Below are 27,262 nucleotides of genomic sequence, written 5' to 3' on the forward strand. Positions count from 1 at the left end.
TCTTAGATGTTTTTCTTTTTGAATTTCCCTCAGAGCACTTGTTTTATTAATGTTATTAGCTTATATACAAGTCTTCTTTTACAAGACTGGAAGCTCTTTGAAGGCAAAAGCCATGTTTAGGCACCTTTCTACGCTAGCATCTATCTGATGTCCACCTATGGCATCTAGTAGGCACTCAAATATGTGTGTTGAATAAATGAAAATGAACCGAATGAATGAATGACTTCCTTAGGTCATTGCTGTCCTAAACTTGATCTTAAACTGTTCAAATATCAGCATTGGGCCACATTTATACTCAGTGTGAGGCCTCTTTTACTCAGGAAGATCTGTTCCTAGACTTTTCATCAGTTTTAAAGATGGCCCAATGTAACTTCTTTGTGATATTTGCTAATAAGATATACTAGCACAGTGTATATTTCTTAGAGGTAATCTGTAAAACTTTGCTGAGTGAATACTGAATGTGTGAATGTGTTTGGTTCAGTTGACTGAAAAGAAGTTTTTAGTGGTAAAAGAAACCTTCCAGATTTTTAGTCCATTCCTGGAGTGATACTGATGGGTTTTCTCAATTCTGCTACTTAAAACAAAACAAAACAAACAAACAAACAAACAAACAAAAACCTCCTTTGTCAATTTTGTGACTAGAATTTTCATTTCCTTTGGGAAGCATTTCATATTTGATGTCGATTTTGTGACTAGAGCTTCTGTTTCCTTTGGGAAGCATTTCATATTTGATATCCACCTAGGGTTTGTTTGCACTAGTGTAAAACTTAGTTTATTGTTAATACTCTTCATTTTTTACTGAGTGCAATAATAAATGTTTAACTCTTCTGTTATTAAGTAGCATTCCTTTTCTCTTTTCTGAAAGATCAATATCAAACTTTATTTCCTTTCTTCAAAAGGCTCTTCTTGAGAAAGCGACTATGAAAACCCACAATTCTTACTGTAATTCAGTGAGTTACAAGGCAAATACACAGCCCACAAACCACAAAGGAAAGCTCACGTGAAGCCTCGGTCATAAATTTAATCAATTCTGGGTTGAATGCTAAGAAAAGTTTTAATTGTACAAATGTAGTACATAACGTTTCAAATATAAATGGAAAGATCATCAGGAGTGTTATAAAAATGTATAATACAGAAACCCTTTTTAAGAAAGGATAAAAAAAATTACCCTCAGGACCCATAGCTCTTCCTCATTATAAGCGTATGTAGTGATTCACTCATGCAAGTTTTTATATGTAGATAGAATGATTTTTTTTCCTTTTCAAGAATTCCATTGTAGCCATGAGATGAAAAATGTATTATGGTAATGATATAGCTTTCTTCTATTTTGCTTTTAGTGATAAGATTGCTAAAAGCTTATTTAAAATTCCCAATGGACACAATGTGCTTTCTGTAGGGAGGACACTGCCATGTCCAATACCCTTCCCCTGTCACTGTTGGTACCACATCTCCTAGCTTCATTCTACATGGGTCACTCAGGTAAGAGGGAGGCCAAGGGAGTTCTAATTTCAGGCAGTGCGTGGCAGAATTACTGTCCTAGCAACCTGGCTAGTTCTCCAGTGAACCTTACCTTGAACCTTTCTCATGGGTATCAAATGGCAGGATGAAAAACATATTTGCCTTCCAATGGAAGATGGCACAGGTTTTTGCCCAGTCAGGTTTGCAAGAGAACAGAACTGTTAACCCCTTGTTTGATAGGTTTGAGTTCAAGGGACTGGATTCCCTAAGTAGAGGGCCAAACCATGATTTATGAAACACTCTGGTTCAACACCCAGTCAGACCACTCCCAAGAAGGCTGCCAGGAAGACTCCCAGGTTACGGAGAAAAATGTTCAGGGTGGCAGAACTCTGTGGCCCCCTCTGCCTCTTTGGAGAAGTGTTCAAAGTAGAAGCTATTCCCCAGCCCCAGATCCCCCAATACCATGGGCCCAAGGCCTTTCCATCCTGGTAACCATAACCTTTAGGGGAATAGCTGCCCTGGGCCTGCCAGGGTATCACATCCACAGAAACAGAAGAGAGGAGCCCTCCGTAGAAGCCATGGAAGAGCTGGAGATTGACATGCAGGTGGAAGTACCTGCCTCCCACCTCCTACCCTCCATCCAGCCCATAGTCTGGCACAGGCCTGGGGTGTAGGAGCAACTGCTAGAATGTTCAGTCCAATCAGATAAATTGGTTGGGTGTCTCTTCAGATTCCAGAACACTTGGAAATGGTAATTCTGCCAAAAGAGGCTCTGTCAGAGACGATCTGGGTGACAGATTGCAGTTGAAAACATCATCTATTGAACCTAAAAAACAGTGAACAAGGCATGCATTATTACCATCACTGAAAGAAAAAAGAAATCCCAACAGTGCCTTTCAAATTCATGCAACATAACAATTTCAATAATTAATAGAGAATCCTGGCTTCCTCAGAAAAATTCAAAAGGCTAAACAGAAATATGTTGCTTTTTCTTTATCAGTGGGACAAGATTCTCACTTGCTTTCTTGTGGGCTGGAGTAAACTCGTCATGAGTTGAATACACTCTTTCACACTTGAGGGCAAAAGGCTCATATTTGGGGAATAGATACTGAGGAAAGAGGCCAGTTTTTGCAGGGGATGGAGTCAGGTGAGCACCCTGGTGGCTCTGTGCTCTGATGTCGTGGGTGCCAGGTTTGGGCTACATGACAGGCAGGAGGTGTGTCTTGGCTGTGCTGTCTGCAGTGCATGATGACAGCTTCCAGGAAGGACCCTGCCACACTGCTCTGAAGTTGAAGTGGCCCTGGGACTGGCTTAGAGTAAACTTTCAAGGAAGCACTGCTTAACTTCAAATGTTCCTCAGTGTTCTAGGGGCGGACACCTTGGGCAGCCCAAAGGACAGAGACTGAGCCATGGTGAAACCTGAAGATGCTGCCCAGGCTGCTGGGGTTGATGGGTGAGGCTGAGTGGTGTCAAAGGAAGGCCCAGGCACATACGGCACTACTGCTAATCATCCCCCAAAGGGAATCACAGCATAATCCTCCACATGACTGCAATGGAGCAGAGCACAAAGGCATCTTTGTGAGGAAATCCCAAGAAGAGAAAGCTGAAACAACATGGGAGGAGATGAAAAGAAAGACAGGGAGGGAGAGGGGAAAGAGAGACAGAGACAGAAATGGAGACAGAAGAGATGGAGACTGAAATGAAGACAGATGGAGAAAGAGCAGGAGAAAAAAGTACAGAGAAAGAGAAAGAGACAGAGAGAGAGGTGGTAGCAGGGAAGGAAAGAGGAAGGGAGAAAGAGAGAGACCACTTCTAGGGTAAGAAATTGCTAGTAGCAAGCATTTTTGTTATAAACATTTGATGATAGAAACACAGGCTGTGGCCAGGCATGGTGGCTCACATCTGTAATCCCAGCACTTTGGGAGGCTGAGGAGTTGAATCACTTCAGGTCAGAAGTATAAGACCAGCCTGGCAAACATGGTGAAACCCTGTCTCTACTAAAAATACAAAAATTGGGGGGGGGAGATGCAAGATGGTCAAATAGGAACACCTCTGGAGTGCAGTTCCCAGCAAGAACAGCACAGAGGGTGAGTGCTCACTGCATTTCCAAACAATTTGCACTGCCCACAGACCAGGAGATTCCTGAGCTGAAAAGTGCCATGAGTTTTCAGCGCCAAGGTTTCAGCCAGTGCTATGTCAGCTCACAGAAACTCACACAAGTCTGGGTGGCCTTTTCCATTGGCACCTGGAACGCCTGGGAGACAGAGCCACCCATTCAACTGAAAGGGAGGGGGCAGAGACAGGGAGCCAGGCGATCTAGCTCAGCAGGTACCACCCCCACAAAACAAGCAATCTGAAATGCTCTGGACTGAGAGTTTTGCAGCAAGTGCAGCTGGACTCGGGACCATCCCGCTCAGTGAGGGGAAAGAGCATCTCCGACTACTGAGGCAGTCCACCACTACCGAGACAGTTCACACAGCAGCTGGACAGAACCTGCGGCAGCTCAGCAACACCTCTGCTGGCAGACTGTGACTAGACTACTCAGTGCAGGGCAGGGCATCTGTGAAAAAAGGCAGAAACAGGAACTTATAAACAAAGCCAACCTTCCTAGGATAGAACACCTGGGAAAAGAGGTGGTTGTGAGTTCAGCTGCAGCAGACTTAAAGGTACCTGCCCAGCAGCTCTGCACAGAACAGTGGAGCTCCCAGCACAGCACTTGAGCTCCTATAAGGGACAGACTCTCTCCTCAAGCAACTCCTTGACCCCTGTATACCCAAAGAGACACCTCAGAAAGGAGAGCTCAGGCCAACATCTGGCACGTACCCTTCTGGGATGAGGATAGCAGAGGAAGAAACCAGCAGCAACTCTTGCTGTTCTGCAGCCCCCACGGGTGATCCCCAGGTGAGCAGGGTCTGGAGTGGACCTCCAGCAGTCCTGTAGCAGGGGGCCTGACTGTTAGAAAAAAACTAAGAAGCAGAAATAAATAGCTTCAACATCAACAAAAAGGACGATGTCCAGTCAGAGACCCCATCTGAAAGTTACCAACTACAAAGACCACAGGTAGATAAAACCATTAAGATGGGAAGAAACCAGCACAGAAAGGATGAAAACACCAAAAACCAGAACACCTCTCCTCCTCCAAGGGATCACAACTCCTCACCAGCTAGGGATCAAAGATGGATGGAGAATGAATCTGATGAATTGACAGCAACAGGCTTCAGAAGGTGGGTAATAACAAACTTCTCAGAGCTAAAAGAACATGTGCTAACCCAATGCAAAGAAACTAAGAACCTAGAAAAAAGGTTCGATGAGATGCTAACTGGAATAAACGGCTTAGAGAAGAATATAAATGACTTGATGGAGCTGAAAAACACAGCATGAGAACTTCATGAAGCATATACAAGTTTCAATAGCCAAATCGACCAAGCAGAAGAAAGGATATCAGAGATTGAAGATCAACTCAATGAAATAAAATGAGAAGGCAAGAATAGAGAAAAAAGAATGAAAAGAAATAACAAAGCCTCCAAGAAATATTGGATTATGTGAAAAGACCTAATCTACATTTGAAAGGTGTGCCGGAATGTGATGAAGAGCATGAATCCAAGAGAGAAAACACTCCCCTGGATATTATCCAGGAGAACTTCCCCAATCTAGCAAGGCAGGCCAACATTCAAGTCCAGGAAATACAGAGAATACCACAAAGATATTCCTCAAGAAGAGCGACCCCAAGGCACATAATCGTCTGATTCACCAGGGTTGAAATAAAGGAAAAAAATACTACGGGCAGCCAGAGAGAAAGTTCGGGTTACCCACAAAGGGAAGCCCATCAGACTCACAGTAGATCTCTCCACAGAAACCCTACAAGCCAGAAGAGAGTGGGGGCAAATATTCAACATCCTTAAAGAAAAGAACTTTCAACCTAGAATTTCATATCCAGCCAGACTAAGCTTCATGAGCTAAGGAGAAAGAAAATCCTTTATGGATAAGCAATGGCTGAGAGATTCCATCACCACCAGGCCTGCCTTACAAGAGCTCCTGAAGAAGCACTAAACAAGGGAAGGAACAACCAGTATCAGCCACTCCAAAAACATACCAAATGGTAAAGGCCATTGACACAATGAAGAAAATGTGTCAACTAATGGGCAAAACATCCAGCTGGCATCAAAATGGCAGGATCACATTCATACATAACAATATTAACCTTAAATATAAATGTACTAAATGCCCCCAATCAAAAGACACAGATTGGCAAATCGGATAAAAAGCCATAACCCGTTGGTATGCTGTATTCAGGAAACCCATCTTACATGCAAGGACACACATAGGCTAAAAATAAAGGGATGGAGGAAGATTTATCAAGGAAATGGAGAGAAAAAAAAAGAAGCAGGACTTTGCAATCCTAATCGCTGATAAAATGGACTTTAAACCAACAAAGATCAAATAAAGGCCATTACATAATGCTAAAAGGATTAATGCATCAAGAAGAACTAATGATCCTAAATATATATGTACATAATACAGGAGCACCCAGGTACATAAAGCAAGTTCTTAACAACCTACAAAGAGACTTAGACTCCCACACAACAATAGTGGGAGACTTTAACACTCCACTGTCAATATTAGACAGATTGATGAGACAGAAAATTAACAAGGATATCCAGGACTTGAACTCAGACCTGGACCAAGCAGACCTAATAGACATCTACAGAAATCTCCACACTAAATCCACAGAATATACATTCTTCTCAGCACCACATGGCACCTACTCTAAAATTGACCACATGATTGGAAGTAAATCACTCCTCAGCAAATGCAAGACTGCAAATTATAACAGTCTCTCAGACCACAGTGCGATCAAATTAGAACTCAGGATTAAGAAACTAACTCAGAACCACACAACTTCATGGAAACTGAACAACTGGTTCCTAAATGTCAACTGGATAAACAATGAAATGAAGGAAGAAATAAAGATGTTCTTCGAAACCAACAAGAACTAAGACACAACATACTAGAATCTCTGGGACACATTTAAAGCAGTGTATAGAGGGAAATTTATAGCAATAAATGCCCACCAGAGAAGCGAAAAAAGATCTAAAGTTGACACCCTATCCTCAAAATTGAAAGAGCTAGAGAAGCAAGATAAAAAAAGAAAACCTCAAAAGCTAGCAGAAGACAAAAAGTAACTAAGATCAGAGCAGAACTGAAGGAGATAGAGACACAAAAAAAACCTTCAAAAAATCAATAAATCCAGGAGCAGGTTTTTTGAAAAGATCAACAAAATAGACAGACTGATAGCCAGATTAATAAAAAAGAAATGGGTGAAGAATCAAATAAATGCAATAAAAAACGATAAAGGGGATCTCACCACTGACTCCATAGAAATACAAATTACAATCAGAGATTACTACAAACAATTCTATGTACATAAACCAGCGAACCTGGAAGAAATGGACAAAGTCCTGGACACTTACACCCTCCCAAGTCTAAACCAGGAAGAAGTTGAAACCTTGAACAGACCAATAACAAGGGCTGAATTTGAGGCAGAAATTAATAGCCTACCAACCAAAAAAAGTCCAGGTCCAGACACATTCACAGCTGAATTCTACCAGATGTACAAAGAGGAGCTGGTATTATTCCTTCTGAAACTATTCCAAACAGTACAAAAAGAAGGAATCCTTCCCAAATCATTTTATGAGACCCAAATCATCCTGATACCAAAACCCAGAAGAGACTCAACAAAAAAAGAAAACTTCAGGCCAATATCCAAGATGAACATAGATGCAAAAATCTTCAATAAAATATTGGCAAGTTGATTGCAACAGCACATCGAAAAGCTTATCCATCACAATCAAGTAGGCTTCATTCCAGGGATGCAAGGCTGGTTCAACATATGCACGTCTATAAACATAATCCACCACATAAACAGAACCAAAGACAAAAACCACATGATTATCTCAATAGATGCAGAGAAAGCCTTTGACAAAATTCAACAGTGCTTTATGCTAAAAACTCTCAATAAAGTAGGTATGGAAGGAACATATCTAAAAATAATAAAGGCTATGTATGGCAAACCTACAGCCAATATTGTACTGAATGAGCAAAAAGAGGAAGCATTCCCTTTGTTAATCCGGCACTAGGCAAGGATGCCCTCTGTCACCACTCCTATTCAATATTGTATTGGAAGTTCTAACCAGAGCAATTAAGCAAGAAAAAATAAATAATAAAGTGTATTCAATTAGGAAAAGAAAAAGTCAAATTGTCTCTATTTGCAGATGACATGATTGTATATCTAGAAGACCCTATCATCTCAGTCCAAAATCTCCTTAAACTGATAAGCAACTTCAGCAAAGTCTCAGGATACAAAATCAATGTGCAGAAATCACAAGCATTTCTGTACACCAATAACAGACTAACAGAGAGCCAAATCATGAGCAAACTCCCATTCACAATTGCTACAAAGAGAATAAAATATCTAGGAATACAACTAACAAAGGATGTAAAGGACCTCTTCAAGGAGAACTACAAACCACTGCTCAAGGAAATAAGAGAGGACACAAAGAGATGGAGAAACATTCCATGCCCATGGAAGAATCAATATCATGAAAATGGCCATACTGCCCAAAGTAATTTATAGATTCAATGCTATCCCCATCAAGCTACCAATGACCTTCTTCACAGAACTGGAAAAAACTACCTTAAATTCATATAGAATCCAAAGAAAGCCTGCATAGCCAAGACCTAAGCAAAAAGAACAAAGCCAGAGGCATCACACTACCTGATTTCAAACTATACTACAAGGCTATGGTAACCAAAACAGCATGGTACTGGTACCAAAACAGAGATATAGACCAATGGAACAGAACAGAGGCCTTGGAGGCAATGCCACACATCTACAACCATCTGATCTTTGACAAACCTGACAAAAACAAGCAATGTGGAAAGGATTTCCTGCTTAATAAATGGTGTTGGGAAAACTGGCTAGCCATGTGCAGAAAGCAGAAACTGGACCCCTTCCTGACACCTTACACTAAAATTAACTCCAGATGGATTAAAGCCTTAAACGTAAGACCTAACACCATAAAAACCCTAGAAGAAAACCTAGGCAAAGCCATTTAGGACATAGGCATAGGCAAGGACTTCATGACTAAAACACTAAAAGCATTGGTGACAAAAGCCAAAATAGACAAATGGGACCTAATTAAACTCCAGAGCTTCTGTACAGCAAAAGAAACAATCATTAAAATGAACCAGCAACCAACAGAATGGGAAAAAATTTTTGCAATCTACCCATCTGGCAAAAGGCTAATATCCAGAATCTACAAAGCACTAAAACAGACTTACAAGAAAAACAAACAAACAAACCTATCCAAAAATGGGTGAAGGATATGAACAGACACTTTTCAAAAGAAGACATATATGAGGCCAACAAACATATGAAAAAATTCTCATCATCCCTGATTATTAGAGAAATGCAAATCAAAACCACATTGAGATACCACCTCACACCAGTTAGAATGGCGATCATTAAAATATCTGGAAATGCTGGAGAGGATGTGGAGAAATAGGAACACTTTTACACTGTTGATGGGAGTGTAAACTAGTTCAACCATTGTGGAAGACAGTGTGGCACTTCCTCAAGTACCAAGAAATAGAAATTCCATTTGACCCAGCAATCCCATTATTGGATATATACCTAAAGGACTATAAATCATTCTATTATAAAGACACATGCACATGTATGTTCACTGCAGCACTGTTTACAACAGCAAAGACCTGGAACCAACCCAAATGCCCATTGACAATAGCCTGGACAAGGAAAATGTGGCATGTATACACCATGGAATACTATGCAGCCATAAAAAATGATGAGTTCGTGTCCTTTGTAGGGACATGGAGGAATTTGGAAACCATCATTCTCAGCAAACTGACCCAAGAACAGAAAATCAAACACTGCATGTTCTCACTCACGGGTAGGTGTTGAACAATGAGAACACATGGACACAGGGAGGGGAGCATCACATACTGGGGGCTGTTGGGGGGGCCAAGGGAGGGACAGCAGGGGTGGTGGTGGGGAGGTCAGGGAGGGATAACATGGGGAGAAATGCCAGATGTAGGTGGCGGGGGGATGGAGGCAGCAAACCACATTGCCATGGATGTACCTGTGCAACAATCCTGCATGATCTGCACATGTACCCCAGAACCTAAAGTACAATTAAAATATATATATATACATATATATATGTGTATATATATATATGATAAAAATACAAAAATTAGCTGGGTGTGGTGGCACACACCTGTAGTCCCAGCTACTTGGGAAGCTGAGATACAAGAATTGCTTCTACCAAGGAGGAGGAAGTTGCAATGAGCCGAGATGGTGCCACTGCACTTCAGCCTGGGTAACGGAGCGAGACCCCATCTCAGAAAACAAAACAAAACACAAAACAAAAACCACGGGCAGTAAATACAATTAATGAAGACTCTGTATGTTACATCTGAACTCTGAGAACACCACAACTTCACAGAGACTGCTGGTTTTCTGCAATCAGTAGCATGAGTCCTGACTCAAGGAAGTTCCAGTACAGACTAGCAAAAGACAGAGAGAATGGGCTCTGCAGAAGACACATGCAGACAAGCCGTGATTCATGCCACCTGCAGCCACACGGGTGTCAATACCAAGAACTTGCCCTACGTTATCAAGAGAGTGTTAAATGAAACCTTCTCGAGAGTTATTCTTTTATGCTCTGTCCAAATCAGCAAAAGCCTTTCAAATACTGTTAAAGATTGCTATCTTGACCATTTAGACTCCTCCCAAATGATCATTTTTGTTCACATTCTATTGTACGGAATGTGAACATTTGGAAGGCAGTATTCTTTCCTAACATTTGAATGATTGCCAATAATACTTTAATGATCATTAATATTCATTTAAATTAATAATAACCTTTAAAGTTATTTTGGGGTATACTACGCAATATAATCCTGATGTCAGAAAACTTAAAGGAGTCCAAAAGGAAAAGTCACTACATTTGTTTTTGGTGACAAACATGTCCCACTTCTTACTTGCTGAATTTTGTGATATATTTCCCTCTTATTAATAGGTCTTGCCTTTTTGATCAATTGGCTCTCTTCCATTATTTTATTCTACCCTTTTATTTAACTACCTTCCGCATATCCTTGGGAATTTTTAACGTACCTCTGGAAGTTACACTGAATTTTCGGTCAGAGAAACTGCTCCTTCGGATTAAAGGCTCACTCATTTTTTCCAGAAATAACTTAATCGTCTCCTTCTTTTCTGGACTTGTACTTGACAAATTCAGAACTTTTCCATTTACTTTTACAATGGAATTACTGAGCCCAAACCAATAGAAGAAGTCAAATAATGCGTCAGCTTTGAATTCATATGCAAAGCTTAAATTTTCCCCATTGATCACTTCATTTCCTGGGGGGAAGAAATTCTTCACTGCCTCTTGAAAATCAAACTGAAAGAGAGAGGAACATTGTATTGACTTCCTGCACATAACTCTCCTTTGACATTCTAGAACTAACAACTGCCCAAATTCTGAAACATCGCACCTCTTATTTCCCTTTCACACTCAGATATTTTTAAACAGCTGTCTTTATTTTTTCTAACAAAACTTTGCATTTGCATCGTATTTCATCTAAATATCCGGAACTGGGTGGCCAAAACCACATTTATGCTTACCCCGTTTCTTTTTTTTCCTTTCTTTTTTTCTTTTTTCAGCCTAAGTCTCGTTCTGTTGCCCGGGCTGGAGTGCAGTGGCCAAATCTTGGCTCACTGCAACCTCTGCCTCCCAGGTTCAAGCAATTCTCTGCCTCAGCCTCCCGAGCAGGGATTATAGGCGTGCGCCACCACGCCCAACTCATTTTTGTATTTTTAGTAGAGATGGAGTTTCACCACCTTGGATCTTGAACTCCTGACCTCATGATCCACCCTCCTTGGCCTCCCAAAGTGCTGGGATTATAAGCATGAGCCACTATGCCCAGCCTGTTAGCCCAATTCTAATAGGTTGCTAAGAACTAAACTCATTTTATTGGCAGCAATAATGGCACCTTAGAGAACAAAGTGTCTGGATGCACTTTGTTTTCTAAGGGCCATTCTCTTGGCCTAAGCCAGGGCCATAGGGCCTCAGTTCTTCCATGAAATGCACAAGCTCCTTCCATGTGGTTGCCAGCCCTGGATTCAGACAGGCTAGGCTTACCTGAAGCCGGTAACTTTCTCCAATCACTGAGGAGATGACCATGTCCATCCCTTGCTCTATCTGTCTTCTTATCTTGGGGTGCCTTGTGTTCACAAGAAACGCATATGTCCTTTCTAGAAATTAGCAAGCAGAATTCAGAAACAAGCGTGTCCATGTAACATAGTATGCTTCTTAGAATCTGCTACAGCAGTGGTTCCCACCTCCTTTGGAGATTTTATTCATTTATAACTTTCCTCTCTGCTCCCTCACATCCTTACTACAAAGCCTCACTAGATTTCTAGAAGTGTTTCTGAGAATTTTGCAGATTTGAAGGAGGTTCTGGGCCGCTGTAAAGGCAGGCTAGACAATCAGCTCCTGCAAGGCTGTGGATTGTCACTCGAGTCTCAGAAATCAAAAGTTCCACTCTATAATTATCACAGATGAGAACTGTGCCTCCACAGCATGTATCCAGTGTGGGGAAGGAAAGTGAAAGACGGAGATAGCCAGTTTTCATGCTACTGCTGTGCTGGACTTTTCCTGCCCCTGCCCCTTCCCCTTCCCCTTCCCCTTCCCCTTTCTTCCCCTTCCCCTTCCCCTTCCCCTTTCTTCCCCTTCCCCTTTTTTCTCCTTTCCCTTCCTCTTTCCCTTCCTCTTCCCCTTCCCCTTCCCCTTCCCCTTCCCCTTGCCCTTCCCCTTCCCTTCTTTATTTTAACAGTGTCTCTGTCATCCAGGCTGGAGTACAGTGGTGCAATCATGGCTCACTGCAGTCTCAACCTCCTGGACTTAAGTGATCCTCCTGCCTCAGCCTTCTATGTTGCTGGGACCACGCATTTGCCACCACGCCTGGCTACTTTTTGTATATTTTGCAGAGACAGGGTTTCATCAGGTTGCCTAGGCTGGTCTCGAACTCCTGAGCTCAGACAACCTGCCATCCACAGCCTTCCAAAGTGCTGGGATTATAGGCATCAGTCACCATGACTTGTTGGGTATTCAAATCACAAGTTGGCTCTTACAGAAACTTTCTTCTTTGCAAAAGGAAATCTACAAAGTTCAGGAAATGGAGCTGCTCCATGCTTTCCGTGTCCAGTCCCACCTCCACCGCATGACCAGCTCTCCCCAGCCTCTCCGGGGACCAGACATGCTTCTGACAAATGACTAGTCTATGGTTCTAAGGACCAAGGCAGCTGGAGGTTGATTCTTCTCCCTGCCACTACCCCTAACAAGTGGGAAAACATGTCGGTCTCATTGTTTAAATAGTAGCACATGTCTGTCCTGGCAGATTTATTTTGCAGTTGGTTAGTTTGGTTTGGTAACCCCTCATGTTCATTTCTGCATGATTGAAGCCAGAAGAAGGTTGTTTACTCATTAGGAAATATAAAGTATTATTAACCAGTGATCTCAACGTTTCCAGCCTCCAGCATCAAGTTCCATGGTTTTAATTACTCAGAGCTTGGTCTAGGGAGACACATTGACACCTGTATTCTCCTCCATTTAACAGCCAGGGACCAGCCACTGTGTGATTTTTAGAACTCAGTGTTTTACACTGGCTTTATCTCAGAGACAAACCTTCGGTCCACCGACAGCAAGTGTTTACGTCCTAGAGGAAGGCATTTTAAACTACTCTTATTCATCTTGGTTTTCCTTCCCATGTTTCTCTTTCGCCCAAAGTATTTTTTGGGCACTTTAGAGATAAGCTGCCTTATATCCTCTTTAAGACAACACATAAACAAATAGAGCAAGCAAACTCTTTGATATCTTGAATTAAATCTCACATAAACCAAACCAACGCCTTCAGGCTCATTATATACTCATGGCCACCACACTCCACAGTTGTGTTGATGGGGTAGATTGCACACTGCACAACTCCAGCACTCATTCACATTTACAGACATTGTCTATTTGTATAGTATGACAAACTCCTGGGAAGCATTGGTAATAGTCTTGAGGAAATAGTGGCTTTTCCTGATTTGCACAAAAGTGCAGTTTAGAATAGCAACAAGATATGGACAGATAGCCTTAATCACAATTTTGCAATTTAAAATTGACCATCTTAAGCTTCTGTGTCATTATGGCTTTTATCACAATTAATCAGTACTGGGTATCTGGATTTCTGTTGTGTTGACTCATTACACTACAGCATGCCTCAGACACATACCTCCTTCCATAATAGTTGCTCGACAACCTTATACATTCTGTAGGCTACCTAAGAATTCCTCCTTGTACCGCTACCTATACTTTGATCAAACTGTTAAAATGAAGAGGTCTCTTACTCTTTTTTTTAGATTCCTGCTAGTGATTGATGCAGGAGGTATACTTGATACAACTGTGAATTACATTCCTAAAGAACTAGCTGGCTTTCTGGTTATAATCAAGCCAAAGAACACGTGGGCTTCAGATGTTCTAATGAGCATTTCTTGTTACTGGGCATTCTGTTCCTGACCTCTCCAGCAGAAAGAGCATCGTGACTTTTTATTGTAAAAGAAGCCAAGAGAGCTGCACAAATCTGAATGAGAATGAATGTTTGGGGAAGTCTATTTGAAATTCATAGATCATTTCTTATTCCCTTAGACTCATTTTAAGAATGTTAGTTAGAAGCAAGTTTAAGAAATTCTACTCGATTACAGAGCACTGTGCCCATGATTTCCCCCACATATCATTCTGAGCAGGAGGAAGAAGGCAAAATGGAGACGTTTTCATACTGAAATTTGGTTTAATATAGTTGTTGCCAGCTATTCTGATTTCTTGGAAGAAACAATAAAGAGATGTGTCTAAACATGACAGTCCAACATCACAGCATGAAACAGAAAAGCATCCACAACTGCTATTTATTTTCTTAGTTTCCTCATCTATAAAATGGGGATAGTGAAGTACCTCCTAGCTGGGATAATTACGCATTCTAGTTTGCCCAGGTCAGTTTATACCTTCATCCCAGAATAATTATTGATAGCAATGACGTTCCTGTTAGTAACGTCCTCAGTTGATAAGCCCTACAAAGTTGTTGTGCTGATCCATTACATTAGAGCACTTCTTAGACATAGTAAGTGTTTGATATGTGGTAGAGCATGTTATATATCATCCTCATCACTCCGGTCATTTCTGCAACCTCCCAAGTCTCAGAATGTCAGATCACCTCCTGCCTAGACAGGAAGTAGGAAAGAAGCTCTGGGACAGGTGGCTTCTGCCCTCGAATCATTGAGACATTTGTTCAGCAGGCTTGTGCTGTGCTTCAGGTGGCCTCATACACCAGGCTCCTTGCTGTCCACCTTATCACAAGCTAATTTCTGCCCTGCTCATCAGCATACCTCAGTGCACAGTCCAGCCCAGTTTGGTCCCAGCAAGGACTACGCCAAAAATATTTAGATACTGATATGGTTTGGATTTGTGCCCCTGCCCAAATCTCAGGTCGAATTGTAATTCCCGATGTTGGAGAAGGGGCCTGGTCAGAAGTGAGTGGATCATGGGGGTGGATTTTCTCCTTGCTGTTCTCATGATAGTGGGTGAGTTCTTAATAGATCTGGTCGTTTAAAAGTGTGTAGCACCTCCCCTTCCGCCTTCTTCCTCCTGCTCCATGTAAGACATGCCTGCTCCCACTTCACCTTTCTCCATGATGGTAAGTTTCCGGAGGCCTCCCCAGAAGCAGAAGCCTGTACAGCCTGCAGAACCATGAGCCAATTAAACCTCTTTTCTTTATAAATTGCTCAGATTTCGGTATTTTTTTATAGCAGTGTGAGAACAGGCTAATATAGATACTTACCTTTTGAGGTGTCTTTTTTGGTCTGCACATTAATCAAGAACAACATTGGTTTGCTCAATATGGTTTCCCTGTAGTCTTTATAATCAGAGTAGTTGGTCAGTTCCACATACCTGTGAAAAAGCAGAGATCACTGCAAATGTAACACACCTGTTCATCTCAATTAGGAAGGGATGTACTGGACAGGTACTTGGCACAGCCACAGATCTTGGAGGGAAGTTCCTTGAAATGTTTCCTTACAGAGGTTACCGTATAAATAAATCTTTCTCTGGTCATGGCTGATTGCAGGAAGGATCAGCGTGCAGCCCACAGGCAGCCGTGGTCCTTGGGGTGTCCTGGCATCAAAGCTTGGCTCTCAGACTTTACCGGTGATCATCAATATCATCTATCATTTGGGCTAAAAGGGTTCGTTTGAAGCTGTAAGAGCTCTAAGTCCCACTGAATTGAGAATGAATTCGACTTAGTAAGTAGAATTAGCTGGATCTTCTCCAGTGGCGTCATCCTGTCTAACTGGTGGGTCTGGAATTTTCCTTTCCTTCTCTCCACTTCCCCTACTAATCCTAAGATAAACCCAGCTCCCTCTATAGATTACAAAATCAACCAATATTCATATGAACCATTACTAATTCACATCTCCCTTATGCTGAGCTTGCGTAATTAAAATGTCAAAACAACTGATGTTGAACTTTTCGCCACATCCTTGTTCAATTTAGCCTTTTTGGTTTTCATTCATTGCTATCATTTAGGAAGATCTTTCTGAATCCTGGCCCTGTCATCCAGCATGTTAGCTTTCCCTGCCCTTCTGCTCTTCCAAGCAGCCTAGCTGCGTCCCTATCCTCATGATTGATAAAAAGGCCCAAGTGCAGATTAGTTTCCTTCAAGAAATTGGCTAATTTTCTAAGTAAACCCAAGCTCAGATGCCATGCGGAGGTAGGCAGGCGAATGGCCCCCAGTGGGCTGAAGGATGCGTCTGCCGCAGCCTCTCTAATCACGGAGCTGGCTCCCAGTGGCCGCAGCTGCGAACATCTGCACGAGGGAAAGGCTGGCAGAGCGGAGCGAGCGGGCTGCCTTTTGCTACACCACAGCATGTTTGTTTCTTACATCTAGTCATCAGCAGAGGCAGCTCCAAGCAATTCTTTCCGGCTGGTTGTCCTTCCAGTGCCTGACATGAAAATCACAGCGTTGGCGAGAAAACAGCCGCTGCAGGGAGCTGTGGCCACAGTCATCTTGGCATCCCCCCCCCCCGCCGCGCCCACTTCCCACCACCCCTTGGAGGGGCCAGCACACAAGACAGTGACCGGGGACACGTGTCCAGAGCAGGCGAGAGAATATCTACCCTGAGGCAGGAAAACACGGCTTCCGCTCGGCTATCTCCCAGCTTGGTTTCTTAGAAATCTATGTCATTATCTTTCTGCTGGGATTGTCAGACCTGATTTTGAGAGCTTTTAAAACCTGACCCCTGATGGAGCCTCTAAAATGCTTCCTGCCTTCTATTTCACCAGGCTTTTAAAAGCAATCTCCACCTCCCGCTACATCTGTAGTGGTGGCTGCTTGGGGGCTGTTCCTGGGGTGGGGAGAGGAACAGGGAGCTGCAGTGTTCCTGAGAAGAAAAAGGCAGGTGCGGGTGTTGATGCTCACGAAGTGGGTGAGGATGGCAGGTGGAGAGGAGAGGACGATGGGAATGGAGGAGGGGCGCTGGGTGGGGCACTGGGGTGTTACAAGGAAATGGATGGCCAGGTAAGAGAATGCAGACCCTGATGGGGCTTTTGTGTGACTCTCCCTTCACCTCTCCCCTGTCTTCACCCTCACCTGGGCAGATCAGGAGAAAGGGGGTGAGGTGAGGGAACCTCACTAGGCTGAGGAGAGTGGCGCTGGTGTTACGTATCAGCTGGGAGAGAATTGTCCTGCCCTTCTTTGTCCCAATTGACCAACTGCCAAAAGTTACTCGAGAAAGAAAGCAAAGGAGAAGGCAGGGAAAAGAAAACCACCATTCGCTGGGCATATTCCTTCATTCGCTCAGCAACTTCACTGAGTCCCGCTGATGAGCCAGGTACCGGGTGAGCATTTACATGTATCTCAATGCCTTATTATGCTGGAGGGGCTCAGAGCCCAGAAAGGAGGCAGTGGAAGGAGGCAGTGCAGAATGTCCCTGTGCTCAGCCATTCCTCTTGCCATCCTCAGCTTATTCAGCTGCCAAGCACCCGGCACGGGGCAGGCAGGCAAGAGTGGCTTGGGAAGGGGGTGAAGAGAAGGTAAAGTCTGTGGTTACATGGGGGGTTGACGATACAGAGGGAGAAAAGAGAAAGAAACCCCCCTGTAGCAAAAGAAGAAGAAAAGGGCAAGTCCGGTTGGCATAAACATAAAAAAAAAATAGATGGGTGATGCAGGGGCAGGGGCAGGCTTCACCTGTGACCCATTCTTCCGCCACCCTGTTTACACGGAATTCAGTCATGGTCACTTCAGCTCCTTTACTATATTCCTCGGGGTGATTCCTCTATTCTCTCATTATCTGGAGTCTGATTGTCATTCTCTGTGGAAAGCGTGTGGCATCCATGTACAATAGACCCAGAAAATCTGCAATTTCAATGCCTTTTCTGATGACGCAAATGCCAGTGCAGTATTTCTCTCTGCGTACAAAATTGATTGACATCCGATGGGTCAGTAATGCCACAGATAAAATCTCAACTTACAAATGATCTCTGGTTCAGAGAATAATCAATTTTCCCTGGAATTTGGTGGAAGGCTTTTTGAATGCTGCTGGGCTCAAAGAGCAGGTATTAGGCATAATCACAGAAGGAAGCCTGCTGGATAGCTACACGTTGAGTGTAATGTACAATCTACACATGAACTATCCATTCTCAAGCCTGAATTTCATAAAACACCTTGGGAAAATAAAACTACATGCAACATAATTTAATCTGCCTTTGATGATTCAGGGGGCTCTTGTATTACCTCAAGTGGCTGTAAACCTCATCACAGTGCATGCCAGTTATCACTGTACCACAGATGTGTAAACACTGCTTATGGAAGAGCTCTCATGCCAGAACTTACAGACAAGAGATTGTGGCAAGATCCCTACTTAATAAGCTTCCTATCTCAACCAGGCAACAAAGAAGAAATACCTCAGTAGTTCATCCATTTCCAGCCTCTCAGTTATGGTCCAATTGTTAAACACCTTGAAATTCTATTGAAATAAATACATATGGGCATTCACTAAAATACAATAAGATAGTAGAATTTAGTTGTTAAGGTGCACAGATAAATATTTAAGTTTCTGACATTTAATCACTGGCTTTAGTTTAAGACTAGCCTTACTAGATTATATTAGGGACTAGTTATTTGACCTTCTTTGTTTGTTTTTTGAGAGTCTTGCTCTGTCTTCCAGGCTGGAGTGCAGTGGCACAGTCGTGGCTCACTGCAACCTCTGTCTCCCAGGTTCAAGCAATTCTCCTGCCTCAGCCTCCCAAGTAGCTGGGATTACAAGTGTGCACCACCATGCCCGGCTAATTTTTGTATTTTCAGTAGAGACAGGGTTTCACCACATTGACCATGCTGGTCTCGAATTCCTGACCTCAAATAATCTGTCTGCCTCAGCCTCCCAAAGTGCTGGGATTACAGGCATTAGCCATCATGCCCGGCCTTTAATCATAGGTATTTCAGAATTACTAATGTAAATATTGCTTCTACATACTGAATATTTATCGTAGTTGCTGAAATTATCATTAGGAATGAAAAGCAAACACTTTAAGATAGACAGTTCCTTTAAACTCTCTTTTCTTCATTGCTTTACCCTGGCCCCAAAATGTTTCTAGAGTGAAAGTTTCTACTCCTGGCTTCAATCCAAAGATGAAAAGGCAGGACAGGGCTGGGCATGGTGGCTCATGCCTGTTATCCCAGCATTTTGGGAGGTCAAGACAGGAGGATTGCTTGAGGCAAGGAGTTCCAGACCAGCCTGGGCAGCATAGTTCCAGGCCTCCAGACCAGCATAAGCAAATCTTGTCTTTGCAACAAATTTTTAAAATTAGCCTGTTGTGGTGGTGCAAGTCTATACTCCTAGCAAGTTAGGAGGCTGAGGCGGGAGGATTGCTGGAGGCCAGAAATTCCAGGCTGCAGTGAGCTATCACTGCACCACTGTACCACTGCACTCCAGCCTGGGCAACAGAGTGACACCCTATCTCAAACCCAATGCATCTAACCAAACAAACAAAAAAACCCCAGCAGGACAATGTAATGGGAAGCACAGTATTTTAAAATGAGATCTAATTCATGTCCTAATTTGCTGGCTATGTGAACTCAGTTCCAGAACCACAACTCACTGTGACCTTCAGGGATGTCTTCAGACCTGTCTGTACCTTTTCACTCATCTGTGAAAAGAGCATGGAGTATTTTCTTCCCACGTGATGAGTAAATGCAGTACGGGCAATGTAGACGTATGAATTTGAACCCATGGTAGATGCTTGATAAACCTCACGAATGTCTCTAATCCTGGCCAACTTGGCAAACCCACAGGATGAAGTTTTGTGAACTTCTGACTCACAACCAGGGCTGTGGTCATTTGAGTTCCCGGGAAATGAGGATGATACCAGTATCTGATAAATGAGCAAGAGTTGCTCCTTCCTTGTTCTGATTTCTTTCCTTGTTTTTTTCAATTTCGGAGGACGAAGGGAACAGCTTAATGACAGCAACATCTGAAAAGGGGGACCAAAAAAGCTCATTGTGTTTTGCTTCTAGAAAATCAGGAGTCACTGAAAGATGGCCCATCTCTAAGACACCCACCTTTCAAAGCTGCCCCAAATTTCCCTTGGCTCTAACAATTTCTGCTCAATAACAGATAATCTCCATGGTCTCCATCAAAGGGTGGAGTGTGTGTGTGTGTGTGTGTGTGTGTGTGTGTGTGTGTATTCATTTAAAAAAATATGGACAGTGGAGCAGAGAAAAACAGGAACACACACTGCAATAGTCTGTGTAGGAGGCCCAGGAACTGCTTGCCACTTTCATAATTCTTTGCTGTGACACTAAGCAAAAGCTTACAGAGCCATTTCACTGTTAGGGGAAGCAGGATGCCCCTGCCATGAGTTTCTAGTGTTAGCTTGATCACCTCACACAGAGCCTTGCCCTATTCTCTCTTCCTTTCTTCCCTCCGCCTTCTGCCCTAATTCTAGTGAAACAAAGCAAAATTTTTAGACATCGCTCTAATGTCTATGACACTTAGTATGTGTGAAACTCTGATGGGGCAGAGAATGATTCATTCATTTATGCAGGTAAGAAACATTTACTGAGCACCTATTGTGTGCTGGGCACTGGGAACGCAGAGATGAGAAAGGAAACAGTCTCGCTTCTAAGATGCATACGGTCTCCTGGGGTGACAGTTGAGAAAAGACACCATTTTGGTATGAAATGATGAATGTATAACCTTCTTGCTCAAAACGTGATCCTTGGACTAACAGCACTGGAATCACCTAGCGTGATGCAGAATCCAGGGCTCTCCCCAGAATCAATCAGCATCTGTGTTTTAACAAGGTCTCCAGGAGACTTGCATGCTTACTTAAAGTTTGAGACGCACTAGTCTAACACGCAGTCCCTGCTATTCATAGGTTTGCAAACTGGTAAATCATTCAAATATACCAATGCCAGAGAAATGCGTAGTTCTCCATATTCACGTGTCCAGACTCCACTGAGTTCTCTCCTAGCCTGTTAAGCCAAAGGGGGCAAATCAGGAGGGGACCGGGGTTAGAGCCATATATTGAGATGAGATGGGTAGTAGGAGAGAGATTGTCCTGTCAAACCAAACAGCCCACAAGAGTTAGGTAAGAGGAGGGGCAGGGGCACCCCAGGAAGAGTCACAGCCTAGACCATCCATGGGGACTATGGGGTGGCTGCACGCAGGCAGGCAGGTGGCAAGGACCAGGGGAGCTGAGGGTAGGAAGGAGACATAAGTGTGGCTGCAAGTCCAGAGCCCGGCTCCGAAGAAGTCAGGCAGGAAAGAAGGCTGGTGGCACATCGCTACGGAATCATCAGATCTGAGTGTGATTTCTGTCTCTGTGATCTCAGCTAGTGTTTTAACCTTGCAGATATTCATTTTCCTCGCCTGTAGAATCTGGCTAACAAAAGGTACCCGGTGAGGTGGCTAAGAGATTAAATAATGTGTGTAAAGCTCTTGGGTCTGGGGCTGCTTAATGGTATTATTCTTCTTCTTCCCACTTTACAGTTGAGGAAACAGAGTCCCACGGACAGTAAGTAAATTTCCCAAGGTCATTCAGCTGGTAAAGAGCAAAGCCCTTCCTCTAGACTGACTTCTAAGAATCTCACAGCTCAATGCGTGGATGGTTATTATTCCACCAACATCACTATGTATCGTGCTAAGGGGCTGCTGCCTAAGCAGGTTGCCGCATCTAAGACCACATCTTCCAACCTCCAGCCTCAAGTTGGGATCCCTTCTGGGCCTGGGCGGGCAGACCGAACCCAGCATTTGTGACTGCAGGGTGGAGGCGAGGCTTCCCCAGTAAACTTCCAGTGTGTTCCAGCCCAAATGTCCTCATTCTACCCCCATGAGTGCCACTCCCCCTCACCTGCATTCTCTGCCCTGGGTGGGAGTCATTGTCACCCACCCAGGAGCAGGTCACAGCTCTGCTTTTAGTGACTTCCTTACAATCACTACACTTACTTCCTCTTGTGGGCTGATTATATGAGATGTGCACTAGCTGATAGAATTCCTGTCTTTTCTTTGTAGATTCAGGAAATGAGTGAAAAAGCAAGATTATTTCAGGTTTGAGGCGATTTGCTGAAAGCACAGGTTCTCGCGGTTCTCCCACTCAGCAGCATCTTACTTAGGTGAATTACTTAAGCTCTAAGTCCTAATGCTTGCACCTGTAAAACGGAGAAACAGCAATAGTGAGAACTTTGTAAACTTTTATGAGATAGTAGTTGTGAAATACTCCGCACCATTCAAGTAAATGTTAGTAGCCACCATTACTATTGTATTTATTTTTATTCCCCAAACAGACTCTTTCATGCTAGGGGAGTCCCGAAAAGAAGGGACTCCAGGCCTTCTTTGCCAAATTTTGCTTACATTTCACCAAGAGGCTGCTTTATATGAAAAAAAAAAAAAAAAAAAAAAGTGGGGTGTGTGTGTGTGTGTGTGTGTGTGTGTGTGTCTGTGTGTGTGTGTCACAGTTAATGGTAATTTTGACTTTTAAGTATTGAATGAATAGCTCCTGGAATAACCATTACAGGCATCTGGTGTCCTGAACATGTGTTTACAACATGGGTGAAAATCCTGATCTTGAAAGAAAAAAATAAAAATAAAGATCTTGCCATAAATCCTACAAAGTAGGACAAATATTTTTCCAGTAGGTTCTTGAAGGGGCTTTAGAGCTGGTGGCCATCACTAAACCTTTCCACTATGCTAGATTTCCTTAGTTTACTTAGTAGGTATGTATTTAGAAAAAATGGTCAAGTATTAGAAAATGAACCTAAGTAGGGCTGCTAAAATTATCCTTGTGCTGTCTTAGCAAGGGAATCATCTGAAAGTCAAGGTTAGTGGCTCTTAGCCTTTCGTGGTTCCTTGGAAAAGGGCCTCATGAAAGCCACAGTACACACTGATGAGTCCCCAGAAAGAAATTCTAATTACACCATAGGCTTATCCCATATGCCAAAAGTATTTGTTGAGTTAAAAATAATTAATTAACAGAACAAGGATTCTTAACCTAGGTCCAAGTATCTCATGAACATTCTGAATGGTCAGCAAAAATTGGAGATATATCTACATTTCTATATCTATGTACAATTCTCAAAGCCTCTGTGGTCCAAAATGTTTAAGAATCATTTTGTCTTTTGGGATTCCTGGCCATCTTCATGTTTGTTCCTGGTAAGAAGCTATCTCACACCCACGGCTGGAATATGGTGGCCACAGAGAAGATGAAAAGTCCCTGGAGTCCATCAACTCTAGTCTCCAAGCCATTAAGAAGGGTGGAAAGTACAAGCTGGGGCAAGCCAGCTCTGAAGATGGTAGACAAGGCAACGTGAAACTGATCATCCCCACCAACCACCTGGCCTCAAGGAAATCTGAAATGTCACTGATCCAGAGAATTCTGAGATTCTTTTTTTTATTTTTGAGACAGAGTTTCACTCTGTTGCCTAGGCTGGAGTGCAGTGACACCATCTTGGCTCAGTGCAACTTCCACCTCCAAGATTCAAGCCGTCTTCCTACCTTGGCCTCCTGAGTAGCTGGAACTACAGGCGCTTGTCATCACACTCAGCTAATTTTGTATTTTTGTAGAGAGGAGGTCTTGCCATGTTGCCCAGGCTGACCTCGAAGTCCTAGACTCAAGCAATCTGCCAGCCTCAGACTCCCAAAGTGCTGGAATTACAGGCGTGAGCTACTGCACCCAGCCCTGAGATCTTTAGAAGCAAGCTAGAACAGACTGATGAAAGAAAATAATGCAAATTTTCTTTAATAAAACTGGCCAGAGCTTGTTTTTCAAAAGGAAGAAAGGGAGGGAGGGAGGGAGGGAAGGAAGGGAGGAAGGATGGGTCATAGCAGTATTTTGAGGGAGGAAGTCGTATGCTATCCCCAAAACCAAAATCAACTGGGCAAATTTGGCAGCTCGGAGGAGCGAAATGTAAGATATTTGAGTTCTAGCTTCAGCATGCCTCCCACCTCCTGATTCACCAGGGCAGACCCTCTCACTGCTGCCCACAACTTAGTCCTCCCCCTCTGCCTAGAAGACTGTCTCCATTTAGAACAGATTCCCTCCTGGCCATCCTTCAGGACTGCACACTTAGTTATAAAAGCCTCCTTCCCTGCCTGAGGACAATAGATGGCTTTTTCAATCACCCAAATTATCTTCAGAGGCTCCTTGCTATTTCCCAGTTACAAAAGCCCTTACGATATTGCTTATACAGTGATAGCCTGTTATTTGTTGATTTGTGTTTGCACCCTGGTCTGTGTTACCTGGTCATTGTGGCCCAGGTGTTTATTCTAGATTCAAAGCTGTCAAAGAATCACTGCTGTTTAATTTTCTTTTACGTAGGAGGTGTTCAAAGCAAAAATTAGATGACAGACATTTCAGATTTCGCAGTACTGTTTGCTACAATTAGGAGAACTGGTTCTGTCAAAGCCTCACCTATGGCTTCAGTTAATTCTGGACATTACTTTTTTCCATACCCTGCTCTCAAGTACAATGGGCATCTTCTTTTTAAATCTGTGCACATCTGATTTCTGACTCAGCTCCTCCCACAGTCCTGCACTTACGGTTTGGAATTTTCATTTCACTAAGAAAGGGAGAAATTCTTGCTGGGGAATGGTTCTTCAGGCATTCAGAGCCCTCACTATCTTTGTCTGGAAAAGCAAGGTTTTTTTCCCCCGCAGCTTTAAAGACCACTCGTTCCATATCTCATTTCGTTTGCCTGCCTCTCTTGGCTCCCTCCTACCCACAGGGTGCCACAGCGCACTGTCTTTCCCAGTAGCAAAGGCACTGTGTCTCACGAGCGGGCTGCTTATTCATTTCTGAGTCAAACTCTAGACCATGCTTGCCTCTTCAGGCACTCGGCCCTCTGAGCACAAATATAACAGGGCTTTGCAATCCAGGCCCTTACCCAAAGTAACCTCTGGAGGCCTAAGGCCACGTGGCATCAGACCTGAAGTGCCCTCCTTTACCCCATGACATCAAAGCCTGCTTCAGATGGCTGGGCCACATCCTGCTGGCTTCATGTTTGCCAAGAATAGCTTGGGGCACTTTGACCACAACAGTCAAGCATCCTGGGGGCCTCCTTCCAATTAAGGCCTGCAGGTTTTACACTCATTTCCCCAGAACTTATCTGTGCCTTTCACAGCCCACACGGCTTATAGGGGCTTTGTTCCCTTCTCAGCTGCAGTTTATTTGTTTATTTTTTGAAACACGAAGGGAGGCCAGAGATGGGAAACTTTGAGCTTTTGCACGCTTCTCCACTGGGTCTCCTCGATGGAGAAGGCTGGCAGTGCTCCCTGCCCCCCGCAGCCACTCATGCTCCGAAGCCAGGATGTGAGTCTCGAAGCGCTGCAGACAGCCACTAAAGGGTGTACCCCCAATTCGAGCTCATCTGACCCAGTTAAGGAGCCAGAACGGGAGAAGTATCAACCAGTTATGAGCTCTGGCTGGGGACCCTGCCCTCCCCCTCGCGCCCAGCCTTGATGCCCTTCTGGGCAGCTTCAAGCAGCAGCTGCAAAATGTCAATGCAAGAGGCGGAAGAACCAGGGCGGGGAGAGCGTGCCTCCTCCGGATGATAGACGCAGAGGGAAAGTCTAGAAGTGCACGGAGCAGGGGGCTAGGCGGGGTCGCAGGCAGCGAGGACAACCCAGGATCCCAGAGACGTCAGCCAGGTGGAGGCGTCTGCGGGCACCTGGCGACGGGCCGGGGAGTGCGGCGAGGCCACCCACCTCTTGATGTAGCTGCTGAGGCGGTAGAGCTGCCCGTCGAAGCGCACAAGGCCGTCGCAGAAGACGTTGAAGCCCCCCCGCGCCGCCGCCGGCTCCCCGGGCCCGGCCACCACGAGCTGGTCGCCGCGCAGCTGGATGGCACCGGGCTGCAGGCGCAGCAGCTGCGCCAGCGGCAGCAGGGCCAGCTCACAGTCGCAGGTCCACAGGCTGCGCAGCTCCCCGGACGAGATGGAAGTCAGACTCGGCCTGGCCACCGGCTCGCAGGCCGCCCCAGCCATGCCCGCGACGTCGGTCCTGGCACCGCCTGCCTCCGGCACCTGAGGGTCCCCAGGAGACGCCCGGCGTCCTGCCTGCGTCAGTGCGCGCGGGGTGCGGAGAAGGTCGATGTGCCCGCCTGGCCGGGACCCGGTGGCCGCTCGGGTGCCCGCCTGCCCGCCCGGACGGCCCCTCCTTAGCTGCCACTCGCTGGGAGCGCTGCAGGCACCGCGCGGAGAAAGCGGCCCCGGCGCAGCGCGGCCCCTTTTATCCGCCCTAGGGACGCCCGCCTCGCCCCGGCAGGCCCACGGCCACGACCCCAGACGCTCGGGGCCGAGTTATCATCGTCTCATAACTTGGCATGCTCTTGTCTGCTCGCAGCCAAGGCTTAGTCATCCCCCTGGGGTCCGCTCCTCAACACCAGGGCTGGGCCCCGCCCTGCCAGGCGGACACTGCCGGAGGCAGGAGGTGGGGAGCGTCCTCCCCCGTTCCCAGGCCCTGCCTGTGGTGGGCAGCAGGGCGCACGGCACCACCATTGCCTGAGACACCACACCCCTGGTGTCGATTGAAGAATGCAAGGGCTCTCGCCCCACCCACTCCACCAGAGGCCCGGAGGATGTCAAAGGCCAGTGCCGGAACTCCGATCCCCACCTCAGTACCAGATCTCTCACCCAGCCTCAGTTTCCCGCCATTTTCACTCCATCCAGATCTACCCTGCATTTCCCTCCTTCAGCCTTTCCTTACGCTGGTTCCTGGCCCTGGATGCCTTCTCCCTAGAAATTCCACTGATTATCACATCACTTTTCCATAAAGCCTTCAGGAATCCCACATGGGTTTCATCGCTTTGCTTCTCCTTTCTACTGCACGGGGAACCCGCAGTGCGCTGTGGAGTGGAGATAGCAGAGTCTTAGCACCCTCTGCCCTCCCCTGCCTCCCTAGTAGGTCGTGATCTCCTTGAGCCCTAAAATATGCTCATTTGTTCAGTCTATAAACATGGGAATGCTAGCTATATGCTCATTGAGGTGTGAAAGGAGGACTAATTTATTCAATTTAATTAAACACCTATTTCTGCTGCGAAGCCTGGATGGAACGGGAGGAGAATCTAGCCCAGTTTTTTGAGGCTTTCTGGAGTACTGCAATTTAGGATTCTAAGTCACATTTTCAAAGTTGAGGAGAACT

General features: G+C 44.6%; 1 protein-coding gene and 1 long non-coding RNA gene across 2 annotated transcripts in view; one reads left to right on the plus strand and one right to left on the minus strand.

Annotated features, from left to right (window-relative positions):
• The window catches only part of LOC141581671 (uncharacterized), a 57,380-nt gene that overhangs the window by 6,375 nt on the left and 23,743 nt on the right, over positions 1-27,262 (plus strand). Inside the window, exon 3 of the long non-coding RNA XR_012514453.1 lies at positions 26,160-26,164. This is a non-coding gene — a long non-coding RNA (uncharacterized LOC141581671). The remainder of the gene's footprint in view (positions 1-26,159; positions 26,165-27,262) is intronic.
• MEDAG (mesenteric estrogen dependent adipogenesis) lies at positions 1,002-26,504 on the minus strand. Its single transcript, XM_010335897.3, has 5 exons — positions 25,829-26,504; positions 15,415-15,524; positions 11,682-11,794; positions 10,655-10,940; positions 1,002-2,284 (listed from the first exon to the last, which is right to left on the minus strand). Exons 1-5 carry the CDS (start codon positions 26,104-26,106, stop codon positions 2,160-2,162), a joined length of 912 nt encoding a protein of 303 aa, XP_010334199.2. The 5' UTR covers positions 26,107-26,504; the 3' UTR covers positions 1,002-2,159.

This window comes from Saimiri boliviensis, chromosome 16 (assembly GCF_048565385.1).
Source record: "Saimiri boliviensis isolate mSaiBol1 chromosome 16, mSaiBol1.pri, whole genome shotgun sequence".
In the NCBI taxonomy this organism is placed as follows: Eukaryota; Metazoa; Chordata; class Mammalia; order Primates; family Cebidae; genus Saimiri; species Saimiri boliviensis.

What these genes read in the sequence shown, in the direction of transcription:
- MEDAG (XM_010335897.3), bottom strand. Translation starts at nt 26,106, where the DNA reads ATGGCTGGGGCGGCCTGCGAGCCGGTGGCCAGGCCGAGTCTGACTTCC. An exon ending in CTCAGCAGCTACATCAAGAG is followed by an intron (nt 15,525 to 25,828) that starts GTGGGTGGCCTC and finishes GCTTTTTCACAG; the next exon opens with GTATGTGGAACTGACCAACT. An exon ending in CAAAAAAGACACCTCAAAAG is followed by an intron (nt 11,795 to 15,414) that starts GTAAGTATCTAT and finishes GCTAATTTCTAG; the next exon opens with AAAGGACATATGCGTTTCTT.